Genomic DNA, 20020 nt, shown 5'->3' with positions numbered 1-20020 from the left:
GAGGTAAGCTGAAGAGAACCAGATCTGCAGTTGTTAACTGGTACAGATTGAGTTTGATCATACAGATATGATTCAATCCATCTCACAGCGTTGTGAGAGAAGTTGAATTTTAAGAGTGCTTTAATGTATCAAATGCTTTCCTGAGGTCCAAAAATACCGCCCCTATAACTCCACCCTTGTTGAGAAAAGATTTTGTTTTCTCAATGAGGAAAATAAAATGTGTATTAAGGTAATTTAACAAGGTTTTCAAGTATTGAAAGAAAGAGAAACTGGGTTCTTGTAGAAATACAAGAACTCACATCCCGATGTGCAGCGTTGAAGGGGTCCGATTATGACAAACACATTTTATCAGGTCTCTACATAAACGTTGTGGTCCTCCCTAACCCTACCAACTCTTAGAATCTGGAAAACAAACGCTTTCTGCATCATTAAATAAATGGAATTTTGTGCCAGACAGCTGCTATCAATCCATTTAGTCACAGCTCCCGTTGATTGACAGAGTGATTGACGTATCCTGACACATATTTGATTGACTGACGTGTACTTACCCCAGATAAGGGCGTGGTCATCCCCAAGGTGGAGTTTGTGTTCAGGCTAAGGGAGCAGTGTGTGGTAACGACCTGGATCAGAGCCACACACTGACAGTTCCTCACAAGCTGTTGAAGTCAGCTAGCATTTAGATAACTAGTTAGCTCCACTTCAATCAGGTGTGTGTGTGTGTGTGTGTGTGTGTGTGTGTGTGTGTGTGTGTGTGTGTGTGTGTGTGTGTGTGTGTGTGTGTGTGTGTGTGAGTGTGTGTGAGTGTGTGTGAGTGTGTGTGTCTGTGTGTGTGTGTGTGTGTCTGTGTGTGTCTGTGTGTCTGTGTGTATGTGTGTATGTGTGTGTGTGTGTGTGTGTGTGTCCACATACGGCATATCCTCAGCGTACACACACATACACACAGATATTTTTATCGTATTTATTTATGACTGAGTAAAGTGCTAAATCGATCTCCGAAGCTGTTTAAATCTATCCACTGGACTTTAAGAAAGTTTCTTGAATACGTTTCTCCTCTCATCCAAGAGTCTTCTTCAGTTCTGGTGGTGATTGGTCTTGTCTTGAGACTTTCCTAAAGTCCAGTGGATGGACTTAAACAGCTTTGGATAACCATGACCTGGATAACTGAGAACCTAAACAGACATCTTGCTATATTGATACTATCAGGGAATTCTTCCTGCTAAATGAGAGTTGCTAATTCTCAGAAGAATTATAAGTTACAAACGTATAACTGTGATCAGTTATTCCTCTTTAATACATACATAGGGGTCAGAGTGATGCTCACACAGTTGTTACAGCAAAGTGTTCTTTCATACCTGCTTCAAGCCCATCCCAACAACAGATTTACATTTTATTGCACAAAAATGTTCACCTTCTAGTTTCCTGGACTTGCTCACTTCTTGGCCCCCCTGCAATCCAGGATGGGTCATCACCTGTTGGGGTCAGAGACACGCCCCTTACTGTATTTACTCAGGCCCAAATCATTTCAACCTGAAATAGCACAATGACTCTGAGAACTTTAATGCAAACATTTCTCACAATACTTTAGTGATCCCGAGAGGGGAACTGCTTTTCGTACTAGTTGTACTGCTCCAGAAAAAAACAGATTGTCAGAATAAGGAAAATTTAAGAATGAAGAACTAAAAGGACCATTATGAATACCGAATAGATAAGAGAATTCAAATGTATACTCAGATATGTACAGTTTTTAGTGCCCTAGCTTCTACTCATCCTCCTCCTCATTGAGATGTAGGTTTAGTGGACAAAGGTAATGTAGGGACGGCGTCCAACAGCCAACAGTTCAATATAGTTCACGAATACAAGTAAAGAAACTCCATATTTCATTTAACCTCTCCAGTAACATCCCATGTTTCATTAGCCTGTGTTAGCTTAGCTTCCTGGTGTTGTTAGCCAGCGGTTTCTGTCCCATTTGTAAACACTATGTTTTTCTGGACAAATCCTTTGTGATGGTTACTGGCTGGTCTCAGTTCTGTCAGCCATCATGTTCACACATCGAGCACGAGTCACGTTCAGCTGACTGCTCAGCACAGAAAAATGAAGTTATGAATGAAAAACAGGAGAAAAAGAAGAGGGAAATTCGTAGTAAGATCTAGACTAAATAAGTGCAAGCGACGTTAGCGCGCACATGCACGTGGCCAATGTGAACAACATCTGGGGGGCAGGGCGGGGGCAGGTGTCGACAGACAGAGATCAGAGGCCAGCCCCTTTAAACGAAGCCTCTGTACCAGAAGTGATTTGATCAATATTCAATCAAAGATATTGGAAAGACATTTCAAATACAGTGTAGTCGTACATCTGGCAGCTGAATGACATGAATTAAAAAAAGCAGAACATGGAACCTTTAAGATTAAAAAAATTAAACTCCCAACAGAACCCTCCAGAGCATCAGAGACAGCGGCAGGGAAAAACTCCCTCATTGAGGAAGAAACTCCGGGCAGGACCCAGACTCTGGAGGGGGGTCATCTATTAGCCTTGACCGGTGTGGTGGGAAAGGAAATATACTGGGGACAGACGGAGACGGAGTGGCAGATATGTCAGATAGGATTTTCAGTCCAAATGGTGCTGTAGATGCTGAAGTGGGGGCGGGACTTCCAGGCCTTTGGATTTCCTGTCTACTTCTTCCCCACCTGTCGAGCAGGAGCACAAAGACAGCAGCAGTATCTTGTAAGCATTTGAAAGGTATAATTTAATATTAGCAGGAAAAACAAAGAAAGAGAAGTGACAGAAGCTCCAAAGTAATTAAAGTAATTAAAGTAATTAAAGTAATTAAAGTAATTAAAGTAATTAAAGTAAGTCCCTTCAATGGTAGAGAGAGAAATACCCTCATCAGTCTAGACCGATAGCAGCTGATCTAGAATCTGTGTTGTTTCTGATTGTAGGCTCTATCAAAGAGGAGGGTTTTTAGTTTACTCTTAAATAAGCTAAGCCCCCCCCCCCCCCCCGGACCGAGGCTGGGAGGTCGTTCCAGAGTAGAGGGGCAGATAGCTGAAGCTTCTGCCTCCTGTTCTACTCCTAAAAACCGAAATCCTGCATCCTCGGATCGAAGAGCCCTGGGGGGGTGATACACTTCAATAAGATATTCACTGTAAGATGGAGCCTTACAGCGGAGAGCTTTACATGTGATCATGAGGATTTTTATTTTTATTCTAGATTAAATCAGGAGCCAAAGTAAGGACAGGTGCTCTCTCCTCCCAGTTCAAGTCAGAGTCAATGCGGTTTGCAGAGACCTGTAATACGCTGGATGGGATAACATCATCACAACCGGTCACAAACCTGAAGCATCAGCATCAGTAGCACCTTCTGTCCACTGCATGGATTGATTAATAGAATGGACCGGACAATCTCAACACCTCACTGCATGCATGAGTCATGAAAATCCAGAAGGTTCACTGCTAGGAAGCCCTCCTTAACCCTGCAAATCTGATGGATATCTGCGTTTACATGTAGCTGTGTCATGCATGCAGTATAAGCTCGAGTTACAGACTCAGGATCAAGCAGGATGTTCTTTTTATGGACTAACCTCAACAAACTCAAGAGGCAACCAAAATAATAAAGCGACCATGACTTTCAAGGCCACATTTCACGGTTACGTGAGCAGCAGTGACGCAGGTCTGTGGTGCAGACCACCGCTGTGAGCAGATGAGGGACAAACTGACACCAGGAGCAGGTTTTTGGTTTCTGTGCTGTTTGCATGATGGTTCTTGTTGTGTTCCTGAGCTGAGCATGTCTTCTGTCCTGTAGCAGTAGTTCAGTATTGAGTGTCTCTTCTTGTCTGTTGCTCTTTCTGCTGTCTCCCTGCTGCAGAAAAGGCCAGTGGGAGGAGTCAATCCCTGTCCAGGCCACTCCCACAGAGTCGAGTCCCACCCCGTCAGCTTTGACCTCCCCTTCATCTTTGTCTGACACCATCACTCCTATCATCATGACTGTGACCTCACCTGTCCCATCTACTGACACCCCCCCCCCCTCCACTGAGGTACCACTGTCTACATCCCCAACTCCCCCTCCCCCCTCCCCTGTCACCATCACCACACCTCCCACCAAAAACATCAAGAAGAAGTTTGGTGACTTCTTCAAGAAGGCTCGAGCCACTCGAGCCCCCAAGGCAGGAGGGGGGGTAGGAGGAGAGGGCGTGAAGGTCAAAAGGACCTCCATTGCAGACCTCATTCGACCCCTCCGTGAGGCCAAAGAGAGGGAGAGGGACAGAGAGAGGGAGAAGGGGAGAGAGGCGTGGTCGGGGGACGATGCTAACCTTTCTAATGATGCCACCACCACAGAAGGAACCGTTGCTACCACCCACCATCTCACGGACGATGTACGGGGGGCGACGACACCTGCATTAACCATGACGACACCTCCCAGTGAGACCATTCCCCCTCACCCTGCCATCAGCAGCAGCCGTGACATCACCACCGCTACGCTGTCCAACCCGGAAGAGGAGGCCGTTTCCGTTCCAGTGGTCACTTCCCCCCCAGCTGAAGCGGACAGGCAGGGGGGGGCTTCACGTGGAGACCCCAGGCTGAGGGTAACCAAGAAGTCTCTGAGGGAGGGCAAAAGCCAGAGTCTGATACTCCTGACGGGATCAGAACCTGAAGACAAAGACAGCACACACAGCAAGGTCAGTCAGTCCATGTGGGGGGGCGGGGCGTGTCTTTCTACTTGAGTACTGTAGATATCCAAATACTGCTTATTAACTGGAGAAAGACCAGCGTGTGTGTGTGTGTGTGTGTGTGTGTGTGTGTGTGTGTGTGTGTGTGTGTGTGTGTGTGTGTGTGTGTGTGTGTGTGTGTGTGTGTGTGTGTGTGTGTGAATGCTGGTCTAATGGTCATGTATCATCTTCCAGAAGTATGCGTCGGAGAGCACGTCTACTTTTGAACAAAGGCTTCAGGTAATGCTACAGAGAATGGGCGTGGCCAAAGCCCCACCTGCAGACACCAAGACCAGCCAGGTAAGACGGATGGGGGGAGGGTTGTACTTGATGCTACATCAGGTAATAAATAATGTGTGCTGTCCCACAGTGATGAAGGAAAAGCCATAAAGACATTTCGTACACTCATACCAGTGGAATATAGAGCGTACACACAGAGCGGTCACCTGATCATGATGGTTAGAACCGATCAGTGATGACATCATATCCATCCAGTCCGTGCCAACACAACGCCAGATGACACAGTCGTGGACACACTAGTGTGACTGTGGTATTGTGACTGACCACAAGGATGGACACAAATCATAAACTGACTGCATCTATATTAAGGGACTTCTGATCAATCAACTCAGTGTAAATAGAATATCAATTTCCATTCACTGTATTGTTAGAGAATCAAAGGATGTGATCATTACAAAGTACCAAACCAAGTTGTTGATTAAATGTTGTGTCTTATTGTGTTGTAGAGTAAAGATGAGGAGCTGAGAAAAGCCACTTCTGAAGGTGAGCTGAAATTGTAAACTTCAACCACAGCAGTTTGTTTTTACTATAATATTTTACTATAACACCTTTTGAAAAACACATTTTATGTTTTCCATGCTCTGACGTGTTTTGCCTACCAAAAATTCGCAATGAGGTGAAGTCACGAGCTTTGGTTCACGAATGTATACAGGGCAGCTTCGCACAATTGCACATCAAAGATTGCCTTAAATGTATCTTCTGAAGTTTGGTGCTGGATAGTTAGATCCATCACTCTCAGCTACGTAACGTCATTACAATGCTTTCAGGTGGCCAGTCCACTGGATCTGACTGTTCTGCTCTCTGCCGTCCCTCAGGTGCCATCCTGGATAATCCTGAAACACCCCCCACATACCTGAAGCCCAGGACTATGTCCACGTCTTCAGGTACACACATGGTCTGATGGTGGGCTGTGTTGGACCTCGTATGTTCTTCATTGCTGCGCACACACACACACACACGCACGCACGCACGCACACACACACACAGACACACACACACACACACAGACACACACACAGACACACACACACACACACACACACACACACACACACACACTGCAGTGTGTGCCATCAGTTTGGCACAACTTAGTCAGCAAACACACCTTTTACACTATGAGCCCAGTTAACAATAACTTTAATTAATAAGTATTAGTACATATTATAGTATTAGTACATATTATAGTATGGTCTGTACCACATGTGTCAAACTGTCAATCTATCAATGGGGGCAGTGTCTCAGCGGTAGAGCGGCTCGTCCAATGTTCCTAAGATCCGCGGTTCGATTCCCACCCAGACACCCGGAGTGTGAGCTGACAGTGGGAGGTGTCAGCTCACCTCCACAGCACTGCCGAGGCGCCCTTGAGCGAGGCGCCCTTGAGCGAGGCGCCCTTGAGCGAGGCGCCCTTGAGCGAGGCGCCCTTGAGCGAGGCGCCCTTGAGCGAGGCGCCCTTGAGCGAGGCGCCCTTGAGCGAGGCGCCCTTGAGCGAGGCGCCCTTGAGCGAGGCGCCCTTGAGCGAGGCGCCCTTGAGCGAGGCGCCCTTGAGCGAGGCACGGTCCCCCTTTACAAAGTTTCTCATTTGGGGTGCACCATGTAGGAGCTGTTCCCCACTCTACCCCCCCTGGATGCCAACAGGCCTCCTCGTGTGTGTTACAGGGGCCTGTACACACTAACATATAGATGCATGTGTTTGTTCAAACTAGAGTGTACTCTTAATTTCCCTTAAGGGATTACTAAAGTATACTAAATTAAAAAAAAAAAAATTAAACTCAACTTCGGGGGCCAGATGTGGCCCTCCACATCATCTTATGTGGCCCACAAGAGCATAAAAGGTTAAAGTGTCTAAAAATAAAGAGGTCAAAAGTGTGCTTTGACCAAAACTACATTTCCCACAATGCCGTTGTTCAGCCCATTTTAACTCTGACTAAACGTAGTGAACAAAGTTAACGTCCTAACTTGTGTCTGATGTTATTTTTCTTTATTGATTGATAGTTTGATCCTTGATTGATGGAGTTCTGTGGGTTTAATAACCTGACAAATGAAAAGGATTTATGTTAGAACAGAGAAACAAACAAACATGTTTTTTCTGTCTAACTGTAATGTTTGGAACTAGAATCAGTCAGAAATTCAGTTATTTAACATTAAGGAGTAGTTACATTTAGTTACATTACACTGAGTTACATTTAGTTACATTTATTAGTTACATTAAGGAGTAGTTACATTTAGTTACATTACACTGAGTTACATTTAGTTACATTTATTAGTTACATTAAGGAGTAGTTACATTTAGTTACATTACACTGAGTTACATTTAGTTACATTTATTAGTTACATTAAGGAGTAGGTACATTTAGTTACATTACACTGAGTTACATTTAGTTACATTTATTAGTTACATTAAGGAGTAGTTACATTTAGTTACATTACACTGAGTTACATTTAGTTACATTTATTAGTTACATTAAGGAGTAGGTACATTTAGTTACATTACACTGAGTTACATTTAGTTACATTTATTAGTTACATTAAGGAGTAGTTACATTTAGTTACATTTATTAGTTACATTAAGGAGAAGTTACATTTAGTTACATTACATTGAGTTACATTTATTAGTTACATCTGGCTCTTTGAGGACAGCCGTGATGCTGATGTGGCCCTCAGTGGAAATGAGTTTGACCCCCCTGGTCTATACATACTATAGTATGGTCTATATATATTATAGTCTTCTTCTTCTTTTCCTTTCGGCTTTTCCCTTCAGGGGTCGCCACAGCGAATCAATTTCCTCCATCTAGCCCTGTCCTTTGAATCCTCTTCTCTCACACCAACTACCTTCATGTCCTCTTTCTCTACATCGATAAACCTCCTCTTTGGTCTTCCTCTAGGCCTCCTGCCTGGCAGTTCAGAACTCGGCATCCTTCTACCAATATATTCACTATCTCTCCTCTGGACATGTCCAAACCATCTCAGTCTGGCCTCTCTGACTTTATCTCCAGAACCTCTAACATGTGCTGTCCCTCTGATGTACTCATTCCTGATCCTATCCATCCTGGTCACTCCCAGAGAGAACCTCAGCATCTTCATCTCTGCTACCTCCAGCTCTGTCTCCTGTCTTTTCCTCAGTGACACTGTCTCTAGACCAAACAACATCTCTGGTCTCACCACAGTTTTGTACACCTTTCCTTTCATTTTAGCTGAAACTCTTCTATCACACATCACACCTGACACTTTCCTCCACCCGTTCCATCCTGCCTGGACACGCTTCTTCACCTCTTTTCCACACTCTCCATTGCTCTGGACTGTTGACCCTAAGTACTTCAAATCCTCCACCTTCTTGATCTCTTCTCCCTGTAACCTCACTCTTCCACTTGGGTCCCTCTCATTCACACACATGTACTCTGTCTTACTGCGGCTAACCTTCATTCCTCTCCTTTCCAGGACAAACCTCCACCTCTCTAGCTTCTCCTCCACCTGTTCCCTGCTCTCACTGCAGATCACAATGTCATCTGCAAACATCATAGTCCATGGAGATTCCTGTCTGACCTCGTCTGTCAGCCTGTCCATCACCATAGCAACAAGAAGGGGCTCAGAGCTGATCCCTGATGCAGTCCCACCTCCACCTTGAACTCCTCTGTCACACCTACACACACCTCACCACTGTCTTACAGTCGTCATACATGTCCTGCACCGCTCTAACATACTTCTCTGCCACTCCAGACTTCCTCATACAATACCACAGTTCCTCTCTGGACACCCTGTCATCAGCTTTCTCCAGATCTACAAAAACACAATGCAGCTCCCTCTGGCCTTCTCTGTACTTCTCTATCAACATCCTCAAAGCAAATACTACATCTGTAGTACTCTGTTTTGGCATGAAACCATACTGCTGCTCACAAATGTTCACTTCTGCCCTTAGTCTAGCTTCCACTACTCTCTCCCATAACTTCATTGTATGGCTCATCAGCTTTATTCCTCTGTAGTTGCCACAACTCTGCACATCTCCCTTGTTCTTTAAAATGGGCACCAGCACACTTCTCCTCCATTCCTCAGGCATCTTCTCACTATCTAAGATCCTGTTGAACAACCCAGTCAGAAACTCTACCGCCACCTCTCCTAGACACTTCCATACCTCTACAGGTATATCATCAGGACCGACTGCCTTTCCACTCTTCATCCTCTTCAGTGCCCTCCTCACTTCATCCTGACTAATCTTTGCTACTTCCTGGTCCACAACAGTCACCTCTTCTAGTCTTCGTTCTCTCTCATTTTCCACATTCATCAACTCTTCAAAGTACTCTTTCCATCTTCCCATCACACTACTGGCACCTGTCAATAGACTTCCATCCCTATCCTTAATCACCCTAACCTGCTGCACGTCCTTCCCATCTCTATCTCTCTGTCTTGCCAACCGGTATAGATCAGTCTCTCCCTCCTTACTGTCCAACCTAGCATACAAGTCATCATAAGCTTCTTGTTTGGCCTTTGCTACCTCTACCTTCACCTTACGCTGCATCTCCCTGTACTCCTGTCTACTCTCCTCAGTCCTCTCAGTGTCCCACTTCTTCTTAGCTAACCTCTTTCTCTGTATACACTCCTGTACCTCCTCATTCCACCACCAAGTCTCCTTATCTACTTTCCTTCCAGATGACACACCAAGTACTCTCCTACCTGTCTCCCTGATCACATTAACTGTAGTTGTCCAGTCATCTGGAAGCACCTCCTGACCACCCAGAGCCTGTCTGAACTCGTTCCTAAAAGTCATGCAACACTCTTCCTTTTTCAGCTTCCACCATTTTGTCCTCTGCTCTGCCTTTGCCCTCTTCATCTTCCTCACCACCAGAGTCATCCTACACACCACCATCCTATGCTGTTTGGCTACACTCTCACCTACCACTACTTTACAGTCACTGATCTCCTTCAGGTTACACCATCTACACCAGATGTAGTCTACCTGTGTGCTCCTACCTCCACTCTTATAGGTCACTCTATGTTCCTGCCTCTTCTGGAAGAAAGTATTCACTACAGCCATTTCCATCCTTTTTGCAAAGTCAACTACCATCTGTCCTTCTGCGTTCCTCTCCTGGATACCAAACCTGCCCATCACCTCCTCATCACCTCTGTTTCCTGCACCAACATGTCCATTGAAGTCTGCTCCAATGACAACTCTCTCACTTCTAAGCATGCCCCGCATCACTTCATCAAAGTCCAATCAGAATTTCTCCTTCTCCTCCAGCTCACATCCTACCTGTGGAGCATACCCACTAACAACATTGAACATCACACCTTCTATTTCTAGCTTCAGACTCATCACTCTATCTGACACTCTTTTTACCTCCAGGACATTCCTAACAAACTCCTCCTTCAAGATAACTCCTACTCCATTTCTCTTCCCATCTACACCATGATAGTCTATATATATTATAGTATCGTCTGTATATATTATAGTGTTGTCTATATATATTATAGTCTTGTCTATATATATTATAGTATGGTCTGTATATATTATAGTATGGTCTGTATATATATATATATATAATATTATGGTCTGTATATATGTTGTCATGGTTTCCAGTAGACCCCAGGCATCCTGTGACACCCCTGGACCCTCTCCGTCCAGACCCCCACCTTCACCAGAAGCCCACCCCCCCTGAACACTCAGCTGGCTCCCTCCCACCAAAACCTGCCATCGCTGCTAAGCCTTCCATTCCAATCCCAGCTGCTCCCGTGGGAGGGGGGGTCCGTCCATCATCTGCCCCTCCATCCAGCAGCTCAGGGGTCAGAGTTCAGCTCAGACGTCACACTCATGACGGCAGCCCAGTGGAGGTGAGAGCACAGGTATCCTGACCCCCCCAAACAGACTGACATTAAATCCACTCTGTGCCCACTCCCCTCATCAAGTTTAACAGTTTGTTACTATTATGATCCTACCAATTGCAAATTAAATGAAAGGTTAACAGGTACGAACTACATGAAGCCAGCATATAAACCAGTTAGTCACCGGATATAAACCAGTTAGTCACCATATAAACCAGTTAGTCACCATATAAACCAGTTAGTCACCGCATATAAACCAGTTAGTCACCGGATATAAACCAGTTAGTCACCATATAAACCAGTTAGTCACCGGATATAAACCAGTTAGTCACCGGATATAAACTAGTTAGTCACTGCATATAAACCAGTTAGTCACCGCATATAAACCAGTTAGTCACCGCATATAAACCAGTTAGTCACCGCATATAAACCAGTTAGTCACCGCATATAAACCAGTTAGTCACTATATAAACCAGTTAGTCACCATATAAACCAGTTAGTCACCGGATATAAACTAGTTAGTCACTGCATATAAACCAGTTAGTCACTACATATAAACTAGTTAGTCACTACATATAAACCAGTTAGTCACTGCTAAAGGAGGTCAATCCTCCAATAGTTTATTTAATATTAAACCTCTGTAATTTTCTCCATTTTTGCTTCTATTCTTAAATGTTTAGTTTGTGTTCAACATAATGTAAAGCTGTTATATATCAGTGTATAGAATACAAAGCTGTTATTCTGTATATTAATGCATAGAATACAGCTCTGTGTGAAATAATTACACAACAGTCCAACAGAGGAAACCCACACAAATCCACACACAAGGAAGTGTGTTAAGAGAGCATGGAGCTTTAGCTATAGCATGATGAAAGTCATGTGACTCAGAGTAGCATCAGACTCCGCCCTCTAATACACAACTATCACAAAACTCTTCCTAAAACAATCATCCCTTTGACGTAGACTGGAGTTAATGGAATCACTGGTGCAGAAGTAGCTCATCAATAAACTGGAATAATGCTAAATCAAGACCTGAAACATTCATTCATTCATCTTCTTCATCTTCTTATTCCTCTCTGTGGGTCACGCGGGTTGCTGCAACCAATCAGCGAGAAGATTTGAAACATAGAAAGGCATAAAAAAACCCAGATCCATTTTCATTGGCCAATGCTGATGTGGCATTATGGGAAGAAAAACAACAGACTGAAACTCATACGACATGAAATCAGGTCACCTGACCGTGTTCAACAGCAGCAGTGATGGGGGGGTGGAGCCACACGAGGAGTCACTGCAGAACCAGACAGGAACTCCTGTGTGCTCATGTCTCACCCCTCCTGTCTCACCCCTCCTGTCTCACTCCTCCTGTCTCACCCCTCCTGTCTCACTCCTCCTGTCCCACTCCTCCTGTCTCACTCCTCCTGTCTCACCCTCCTGTCTCACTCTTCATGCCGCAACACCCCTGTCTCACTCCTCCTGTCTCACTCCTCCTGTCTCACCCCTCCTGTCTCACTCCTCATGTCGCACCACCCCTGTCTAACTCCTCCTGTCTCCCTCCTCATGTCTCACTCCTTCTGTCTCACCCCTCCTGTCTCATTCCTCCTGTCTCACCCCTCCTATCTCACTCTTCATGTCTCACTCCTTCTGTCTCACTCCCACTGTCTCATTGCCCGTCTCACTACTCCTATCTCACTCCTCCTGTCTCACTCCTTCTGTCTCAGCCCCCCTGTCTCATGCTCCCTGTCTCACTCCTCCTGTCTCATTCCTCCTGTCTCACCCCTCCTGTTTCATCATTCCTCCTGTCTCACACCTCCTGTGTCACCCCTCCTGTCTCACTCCTCCTGTCTCACTCCCCCAGTCTCATTCCTCCTGTCTCACTCATCCTGTCTCATTCCTCCTGTCTCACCCCTCCTATCTCACCCGTCCTGTGTCACTCCGTCTATCTCATGCTCCCTGTCTCACTTCTCCTGTCTCACTCCTCCTATCTCACCGCCCTATCTCACTCCTCCTGTCTCACTCCTTCTGTCTCACTCCTCCTGTCTCACCGCCCTTGTCTCACTCCTCCTGTCTTATTCCTCCTGTCTCACCCCTCTTGTCTCACTCATTCTGTCTCACTCCTCTTGTCTCACTCCGCCTGACTCCACCATCCTGTCTCACTCATCCTGTTTCACTCCTCCTGTCTCATTCCTCCTGTCTCACTCCTCCTGTCTCATTCCTCCTGTCTCACTCCTCCTGTCTCACTCCTCCTGTCTCACTCCTCCTGATGGTCTCTGTCCCCAGAACAGCAGCGAGGACGGTGGACAGGGTGCAGCCAGAGTTCCCCCCCCCAGGACGGAGCAGCTTCCATTGAAGTCATCTCCATGGAGGGGCCCCAGCACACAGGGCCGCTCTGACAAGGCCCAGTCGGTGACTGATGGTGAGTTCTGGTGACCTCAGCTGAGATGTAGTCACTGCACAAGGAAGGAAAGAAAGGAAACGGGTTGATTTAATCCTGAGTTTATCAGAGGGGATATTTAGTGTAGGACTTTAATAACTTCGTAAGTTTCTCCCGACTCTGCGACGCGGCACAGCGGTGCAATGGGTATCGCAATCACAATCCTTTATTAATCCCCTGAAGGGTAATTGTTTTTCATCACAGTCACTCCGCAGTAGAACAATCACCCTCTGCCTCACAGCAGAGCGGGTTGCTGGTTTGAATCCTGTTCTGTGCAGAGATTGCTGTTTCTCCAGTGTCTGTGTGGGTTCTCTCCGGCTTCTCCCACCCCCAAAAACATTAAAAAGAAAACTGATGGATGGATGACTCAGGGACAAACCGGATGGAGTCTGAGTGATCAGACATAAACGCGCCCTTAGGACTCGTTCACACTGGTCTCCTATATCTGATTTTCATCCCATCCAGATTGATATCAGATATCTCGTTTGTAGTCTGAACAGTCCCATACCACATGATATCTGATTTTTGCGGGACGGACTGAAAGCAGATTCTGGAGGTAGTTTCATATCAGATATGGACAGATGCGTCTCAGTCTGAACAGCTCCAAACACTCTGATTGGATACGGTGGACCGTGATGTCATATCCGTGACGCGAGAGCAAGGAGAAGAAAGAGTGTCGCGTTACGGAGCGGTAAAACACGGAAGAAGAAGTTGATGATGTCTGGTTTGTGTGTGTTTTCTCCACCTCTACCAACATCCCATCCAGATAACAAAATAACAAAACTTCACGTTCGTCGTTGTTGTTCCATCCCGCTTCACAGCGGTGATGTCTTGTTACCGTCAGTGTCCGTTTGTCCGTTAGTCACCAAACATCTTCACGACCGTTCAGATAGAAAGATGAAACAAAAGCTCATGACTCAGGCAGCAGAGGGGATGAAAAGGAGATGATGACCTTGACCTTGAGAAAACTAGGTCAAGGTCAAATTTCAACTTTTGTACACTCAGGAACCGGATAAGATAGAAAGACGAGGGAGAAGGCCAGTGTGAGTAAGACCATAGATCAAAACTACAGGTAGTCGTCGACTTACGACCTATGCAACTTACGACCGATCGACTTTACGACCACAATGTCCGGGTAGGGCGGGGCATTCCCTCCAGCCACAGTACTCACGCTCTGAGGCTCCCGCGCTCTCTTCAGTCCCCACGGCGCACACACGCTGTTCAGTCACACTGAGATCAGCAGCCCAGCCCACTACTGATGGGCTGGGCTGCTTAGGAGGCTGTGACGGAGAAATGTATGAATGGCGTATGGAAAAACTGTCAAGCGTTACGTGAACTCTTCTGCTGGATTTGAAAGTGACGAAGAACTTGATCAGATTCGGGAGAAAATAGTGAAACTGGCAAAAAACCTCTCCTTGGAGAACTGACGAATGATCGCGCTGGAAGAAGAACTGATCGCGCTGGAAGAAGAAAGAGTGGAAGAAGAAGAGAGAAGAGAAGCAGAGAAAGAAGAGGAGGAAACAGAAAAAATGTTCACCACCAAAGGCTTGTCAGAAGGCTTTTCCCTGTTAAATAAACTCCGTGCACACTTTGAAGAAATGGACATAGAACATAGAAACATTTGCAAGGATTGAACGGATGGCAAACGACGCTTTCCGTCCATATCGTGAAATTTATGAGGAGAAAAAGAAACGAACAATTCAGACAAAGCTCACAATGATTATGAAAAGATGGTCTCCCGCTCCCACCAACCCACACGCTGCCCCAGCTGACGATCCGGACGACCCCCAGCCAAGAACCAGCGCTGCTGGATTGAATTTTTACGTAAGAGTCGATTTACGACCAAGTCGAGTTACGACCGATCTGTCGGTCCCAATTGCGGTCGTAAGTCGACGACTACCTGTATTGCTTTATGATCTGTATGATCTGAGATATTTTTTATCCTGAGATATTTTTGCACATATCTCAGGAACCGGATCAGATAGAAAGACAAAACAAAAGGCGTTACATTCAGGGGGGTAAGGGGATGACAATTAAACCACAACCTTGACCTTGAAAAACTAGGCCAAGGTCAAATTTTCACTTTTATACCTTTTTGGCTACACATCTCTGAAACCTCAGGACAAACAGAATGCACCAGGTACACGTTGGATCAGGGGTCTTTTATTAAATGACCCTGACCTATGACAGAAGTTCAGGGTAAAATGTTGAACTCAGGGGTGTCGCGGGATGTTAGTCTCTGACTGCCTTGTTGCTGTTGACACACAGATTACACACACTGAACGACACCTCCGCCCCCAACGTCATTGTCACGACAAATGGTCAATAATGAGTCCCAGTCTGAACATTTGGACACTTACTAAAAACGGTGTGAACAGTCATCCCTAAAAATTGGATATGGAAGGAAATCTGATATGCCTGCAGTCTGAACACAGTTCGCTGTAACAGTCATCATCTGAATGGCAGCACTACCACCAACCAAACAACAGAATTATGTGAAATGAAACGTCAGCCATTTGTGTGTGTGTGTGTGTGTGTGTGTGTGTGTGTGTGTGTGTGTGTGTGTGTGTGTGTGTGTGTGTGTGTGTGTGTGTTTGGTTTGCATACTTCTAGAGAGTCTTCTTCAGCCGTGCCATTACAGGAAGTCCGTTCCACAGCGCAGAGCTGTTTCTGTCCATGAGGACGCGATGGCTATGACACAAGGTGAGGTCTGAGGCCCCTGAACCCCCCCTGCAGAAAGTTTCAGTTGGACCAAGACCCGAGACACACGGGCAGGTCTTCAGATGTCCTGCTGTTCAGGTCAGGTGTGCTCCTCTAGGTTCTATTGAACCAGGTTCTCTCAAGACCACCAGTTAGAAATACCGTGACACCAAACCCATGACCAGTTCAGCTTACAGGTCAAATGGCTCCAAATGGCACCTGAGGTCAGGTGACCACCAGACCTCAGGTGCAGTTTCCAAAAACAAGACTTTCACCATTATCCCCTGAATCATCCTGGAGACCAGCTGGACATGCAGCCCTCCTCCACTGGATCAACGGAGGTGAGCTCTTGTCTCACACGAGTCCCTCCATCTCTACCTCTGTCTGCTAGAGCTGAAGGCGGTGTTGCAGAGGTCACCCATCCGGAACCGGGGAACCAGAGCTGAGCTGCCCGTCTGCACCGAACACCCTCCCAACGTAGAGGAAGCACAAAGAGCTGACAGAGGTCCACCAGGCAGTGTCACCTTCATTTCTATTTGGTCTTTTCACCCGTGTGTTGTTTGTCCTCCTGCAGTCTACTTCCTGTCTAACCCTCCATCTCCATGTCTTCTCTTCAACCACCCAGCCAGCCACGCTGGGAAACAGACCACCAAAGAAAAGGAGGAGGTCCAGAATGAGCAGCTGATGGCAGACGGGGGGAGGATAGCCTACAGAAGGACATCAGCTCAGACAAAGCAGCCCCCTCCAGGAATGGATGACACCTCACAGTCAACGTGTCCCGCATTGACAGCTCAGGCGTCTTCACTCTCCAGTCCTTATGAAGTTCCATCCCACCTGGAAAGGCCCCCAGCCCTCACCCCATTCCTGGAAAACCCTCTTTTTACCTCCACGTCCCACAAGAAGAGCCCCAACACCATCCCAACGTGTTCCCAAACTCTAGAACAACTGCTGGTGTCCTCCCCACCCCAGGAAAAGGTCCTCAGCACAATCCAAGATGTTTCTGCATCCGCAGAAAGCCCTCCAGCGAGTCCTGGGCCCCAGAAGGACGAGGCCCCTGGAACAGGTTCAGCCACGGTGGATTTGAGACACGCGTCACCGGACAGAGGACAGGTGGTGCCACCAGACCCAAGAACTGAACCCCCCCTGTCTGAGTAGAACCTGGAACTGACTCACATGAGGCCCCCCCTTCGGAAGAGAGAGGAGGACGAGTCTGACACCACTGGTCTGAGAGTAACGTGAACATCGGTCCTGGTAGAAACAAGAGTTGTGGGCGGTTCCTGACCTTCGCTGGTTCTGACCTGGGGGCCAGCAGATGTGGGTGTTTGTCGGAGCTCAATCACACCTGTTGAGGTCCTGGAAGCGTGATTTCTGTCAGAAGTGACAAACAGGAAGTGTCCAGACGTACCATGTAGCTCCTGACCAGGTGTCTCCAGCAGGTCCACAGATCATCTTCACACTGCTGGAACTAAATTAGCACAATAGCAGATATTTTTCTACAGGCTATTTTCTCATGTACAGATATTGATCAGATTGAACCTGATCAGATTGAACCTGATCAGATTGATCCTGATCAGATTGAACCTGATCAGATTGAACCTGATCAGATTGATCCTGATCAGATTGATCCTGATCAGATTGATCCTGATCAGATTGATCCTGATCAGATTGAACCTGATCAGATTGATCCTGATCAGATTGAACCTGATCAGATTGAACCTGATCAGATTGATCCTGATCAGATTGAACCTGATCAGATTGATCCTGATCAGATTGATCCTGATCAGATTGAACCTGATCAGATTGATCCTGATCAGATTGAACCTGATCAGATTGATCCTGATCAGATTGAACCTGATCAGATTGATCCTGATCATCAGGCTGTGGTTTTATTCTCACAGGAAACATTTACCTGATTTAAGTCCTGACGACATTAAACCCCCCAGCACAAATACTTAGACACCACCAGGCTATTCCTGCTGTCTGATCACACCTGTAGACACCACTAGGCTCTGTCTCACACCTGTTGACCCCAATGGGCTCTGTCTCACACCTGTTGACACCAATGGGCTCTGTCTCACACCTGCAGACACCAATGGGCTCTGTCTCACACCTGTAGACACCAATGGGCTCTGTCTCACACCTGTAGACACCGCTGGGCTCTGTCTCACACCTGTAGACTATAGCGGGTGCTGGGGTTCTGTTAGCACACTGTGACATCACACAGGTATGATGTCATCATGTCATTCTGTCTACACTGTGTGTGTGTTGTGTTATGTGTGGCGTCAACTGGTTCTCTCTACACACCACACACAGGTGTAATCACCACACACAGGTGTAATCACCACACACAGGTGTAATCACCACACACAGGTGTAATCACCACACACAGGTGTAATCACCACACACACAGGTGTAATCACCACACACAGGTGTAATCACCACACACAGGTGTAATCACCACACACACAGGTGTAATCACCACACACAGGTGTAATCACCACACACAGGTGTAATCACCACACACAGGTGTAATCACCACACACAGGTGTAATCACCACACACAGGTGTAATCACCACACACAGGTGTAATCACCACACACAGGTGTAATCACCACACACAGGTGTAATCACCACACACAGGTGTAATCACCACACACAGGTGTAATCACCACACACAGGTGTAATCACCACACACAGGTGTAATCACCACACACAGGTGTAACCACCACACACACTCATGGTGAAAACGGTCCTATAGGTCCACGATGTTAAAGGTGAGGACAATATAAGATGAAATATAATATTCAATAGTTCCCAAACAGAATATTGTGTTTGATGAATGAACTGAAACATGACTGATAGTTTTCAATCACAACTGTTAACGGGCATTTTTTATTTTTTTAAAACCTGTTTTTCTTTAAACTGTCTGGAGCGGCTGACTTCACCTCACTTCCTGTCTGATTGGTTTCCCTTCATGTTCACTAAATATGCAAGAATGTATAACTGTTGTTCATGGATGAGCCACAGGTTTGACCACACACTCAGTGTTAGCATCACATCAGCCCACTGAAGGTGTGTTACCCTGGAGCACAATGGGGGCGCCTGCTGGACCCGCCCTACATGCACGTAACTCCAGACATGGTTCCTACCTGTACATTAGCAAAATTATGGTTGGCTCGTCGGTTTAGCATCTTATGGGGAGACTTCAGAGGTTATCAGTGTCTGATTGATCGATCCCGTCCCTGATCACGTTGGGGCCGTGCACGCTGTGCACCAGATGACGTCCAGACGCACGTCTGACTCTGATGAAACAGAAGAACCCATCGACCAAACTCAGGGTGGTTGTGGTGAACGGTGTGTGCTCACGTCAGAGCAGACCTCCGATCAGCGCCTGTGTCCTCAGGGACCTGAGCCTCGCTCCAGGGAAGAGTCCATTCTCTCATGACTATCGCTGCCTTGCACGCAGAGAATATGTACAGAACCTCACACGACGCTATGGAGGGTGTGAGCAGAGAGTAAATCACACCTATGCTTGTTAAACAATTAAAACTACCAGCTGTCATCATCTTGTTTGCATGGTTTTCATTTGGGAGTGGGTTTTATCATTGTGTCCACACACTGAGCACTTTGTCAAGTCTCAGAAACTAATGAGGTTGTTGCCATGGTGACGTCACAAGGCTTTCATTAGTTCTGAGTCAGACTCCAGATTATATCCAAAAATGCTGTTATCACTGAGGACGAGCCTGACACACTAACAGGAGGAGGGCTGTCTCAGCCGGCCCCCGCCACTGGAACCACCCCCGGGACAAAAAGTATTGAGTTACCCACTGACAGTGATGGCTGGTTGTCCCACCTAGAAAGATAAGTGAGGTCTTTAATGATCATCATAGCTACACTCCAACTATGAGACAAAATGAGAAAAAACATCTAGGAAATAAGATAATAGGATTCTTAAACTACCTGTAAATTATGGTGAAGCAAGACGCCTGGACCTTCTCCCCCAAGAAGATGTGGAGTAATGGACCCTGTCTGAACTGGTGTCTGGATGGATGGATGGATGGATGGATGGATGGATG

General features: G+C 46.4%; 1 protein-coding gene across 6 annotated transcripts in view; it reads left to right on the top strand.

The window, feature by feature from the left end:
• The window catches only part of carmil2 (capping protein regulator and myosin 1 linker 2), a 58758-nt gene extending 39230 nt beyond the window's left edge, over positions 1-19528 (top strand). For 2 of the 6 annotated variants that reach the window (XM_068313510.1, XM_068313508.1), the window contains exons 29-36: positions 3862-4672; positions 4898-5002; positions 5449-5485; positions 5818-5886; positions 10572-10834; positions 13091-13226; positions 15858-15947; positions 16336-19528. In XM_068313510.1, coding sequence (XP_068169611.1) covers positions 3862-4672; positions 4898-5002; positions 5449-5485; positions 5818-5886; positions 10572-10834; positions 13091-13226; positions 15858-15947; positions 16336-17099 — 2275 coding nt within the window. In that variant the 3' untranslated portion in view covers positions 17100-19528. The remainder of the gene's footprint in view (positions 1-3861; positions 4673-4897; positions 5003-5448; positions 5486-5817; positions 5887-10571; positions 10835-13090; positions 13227-15857; positions 15948-16335) is intronic. The other 4 variants (XM_068313513.1, XM_068313511.1, XM_068313512.1 and 1 more) reach the window with 4 other exon arrangements.
• Positions 19529-20020: the final 492 nt, after the last annotated feature.

This window comes from Antennarius striatus, chromosome 4, assembly GCF_040054535.1.
Source record: "Antennarius striatus isolate MH-2024 chromosome 4, ASM4005453v1, whole genome shotgun sequence".
Classification (NCBI taxonomy): Eukaryota; Metazoa; Chordata; class Actinopteri; order Lophiiformes; family Antennariidae; genus Antennarius; species Antennarius striatus.
The sequence above is the reverse complement of the archived record's forward strand: the minus strand, read 5'-3'. Positions and strand labels throughout refer to the sequence as shown.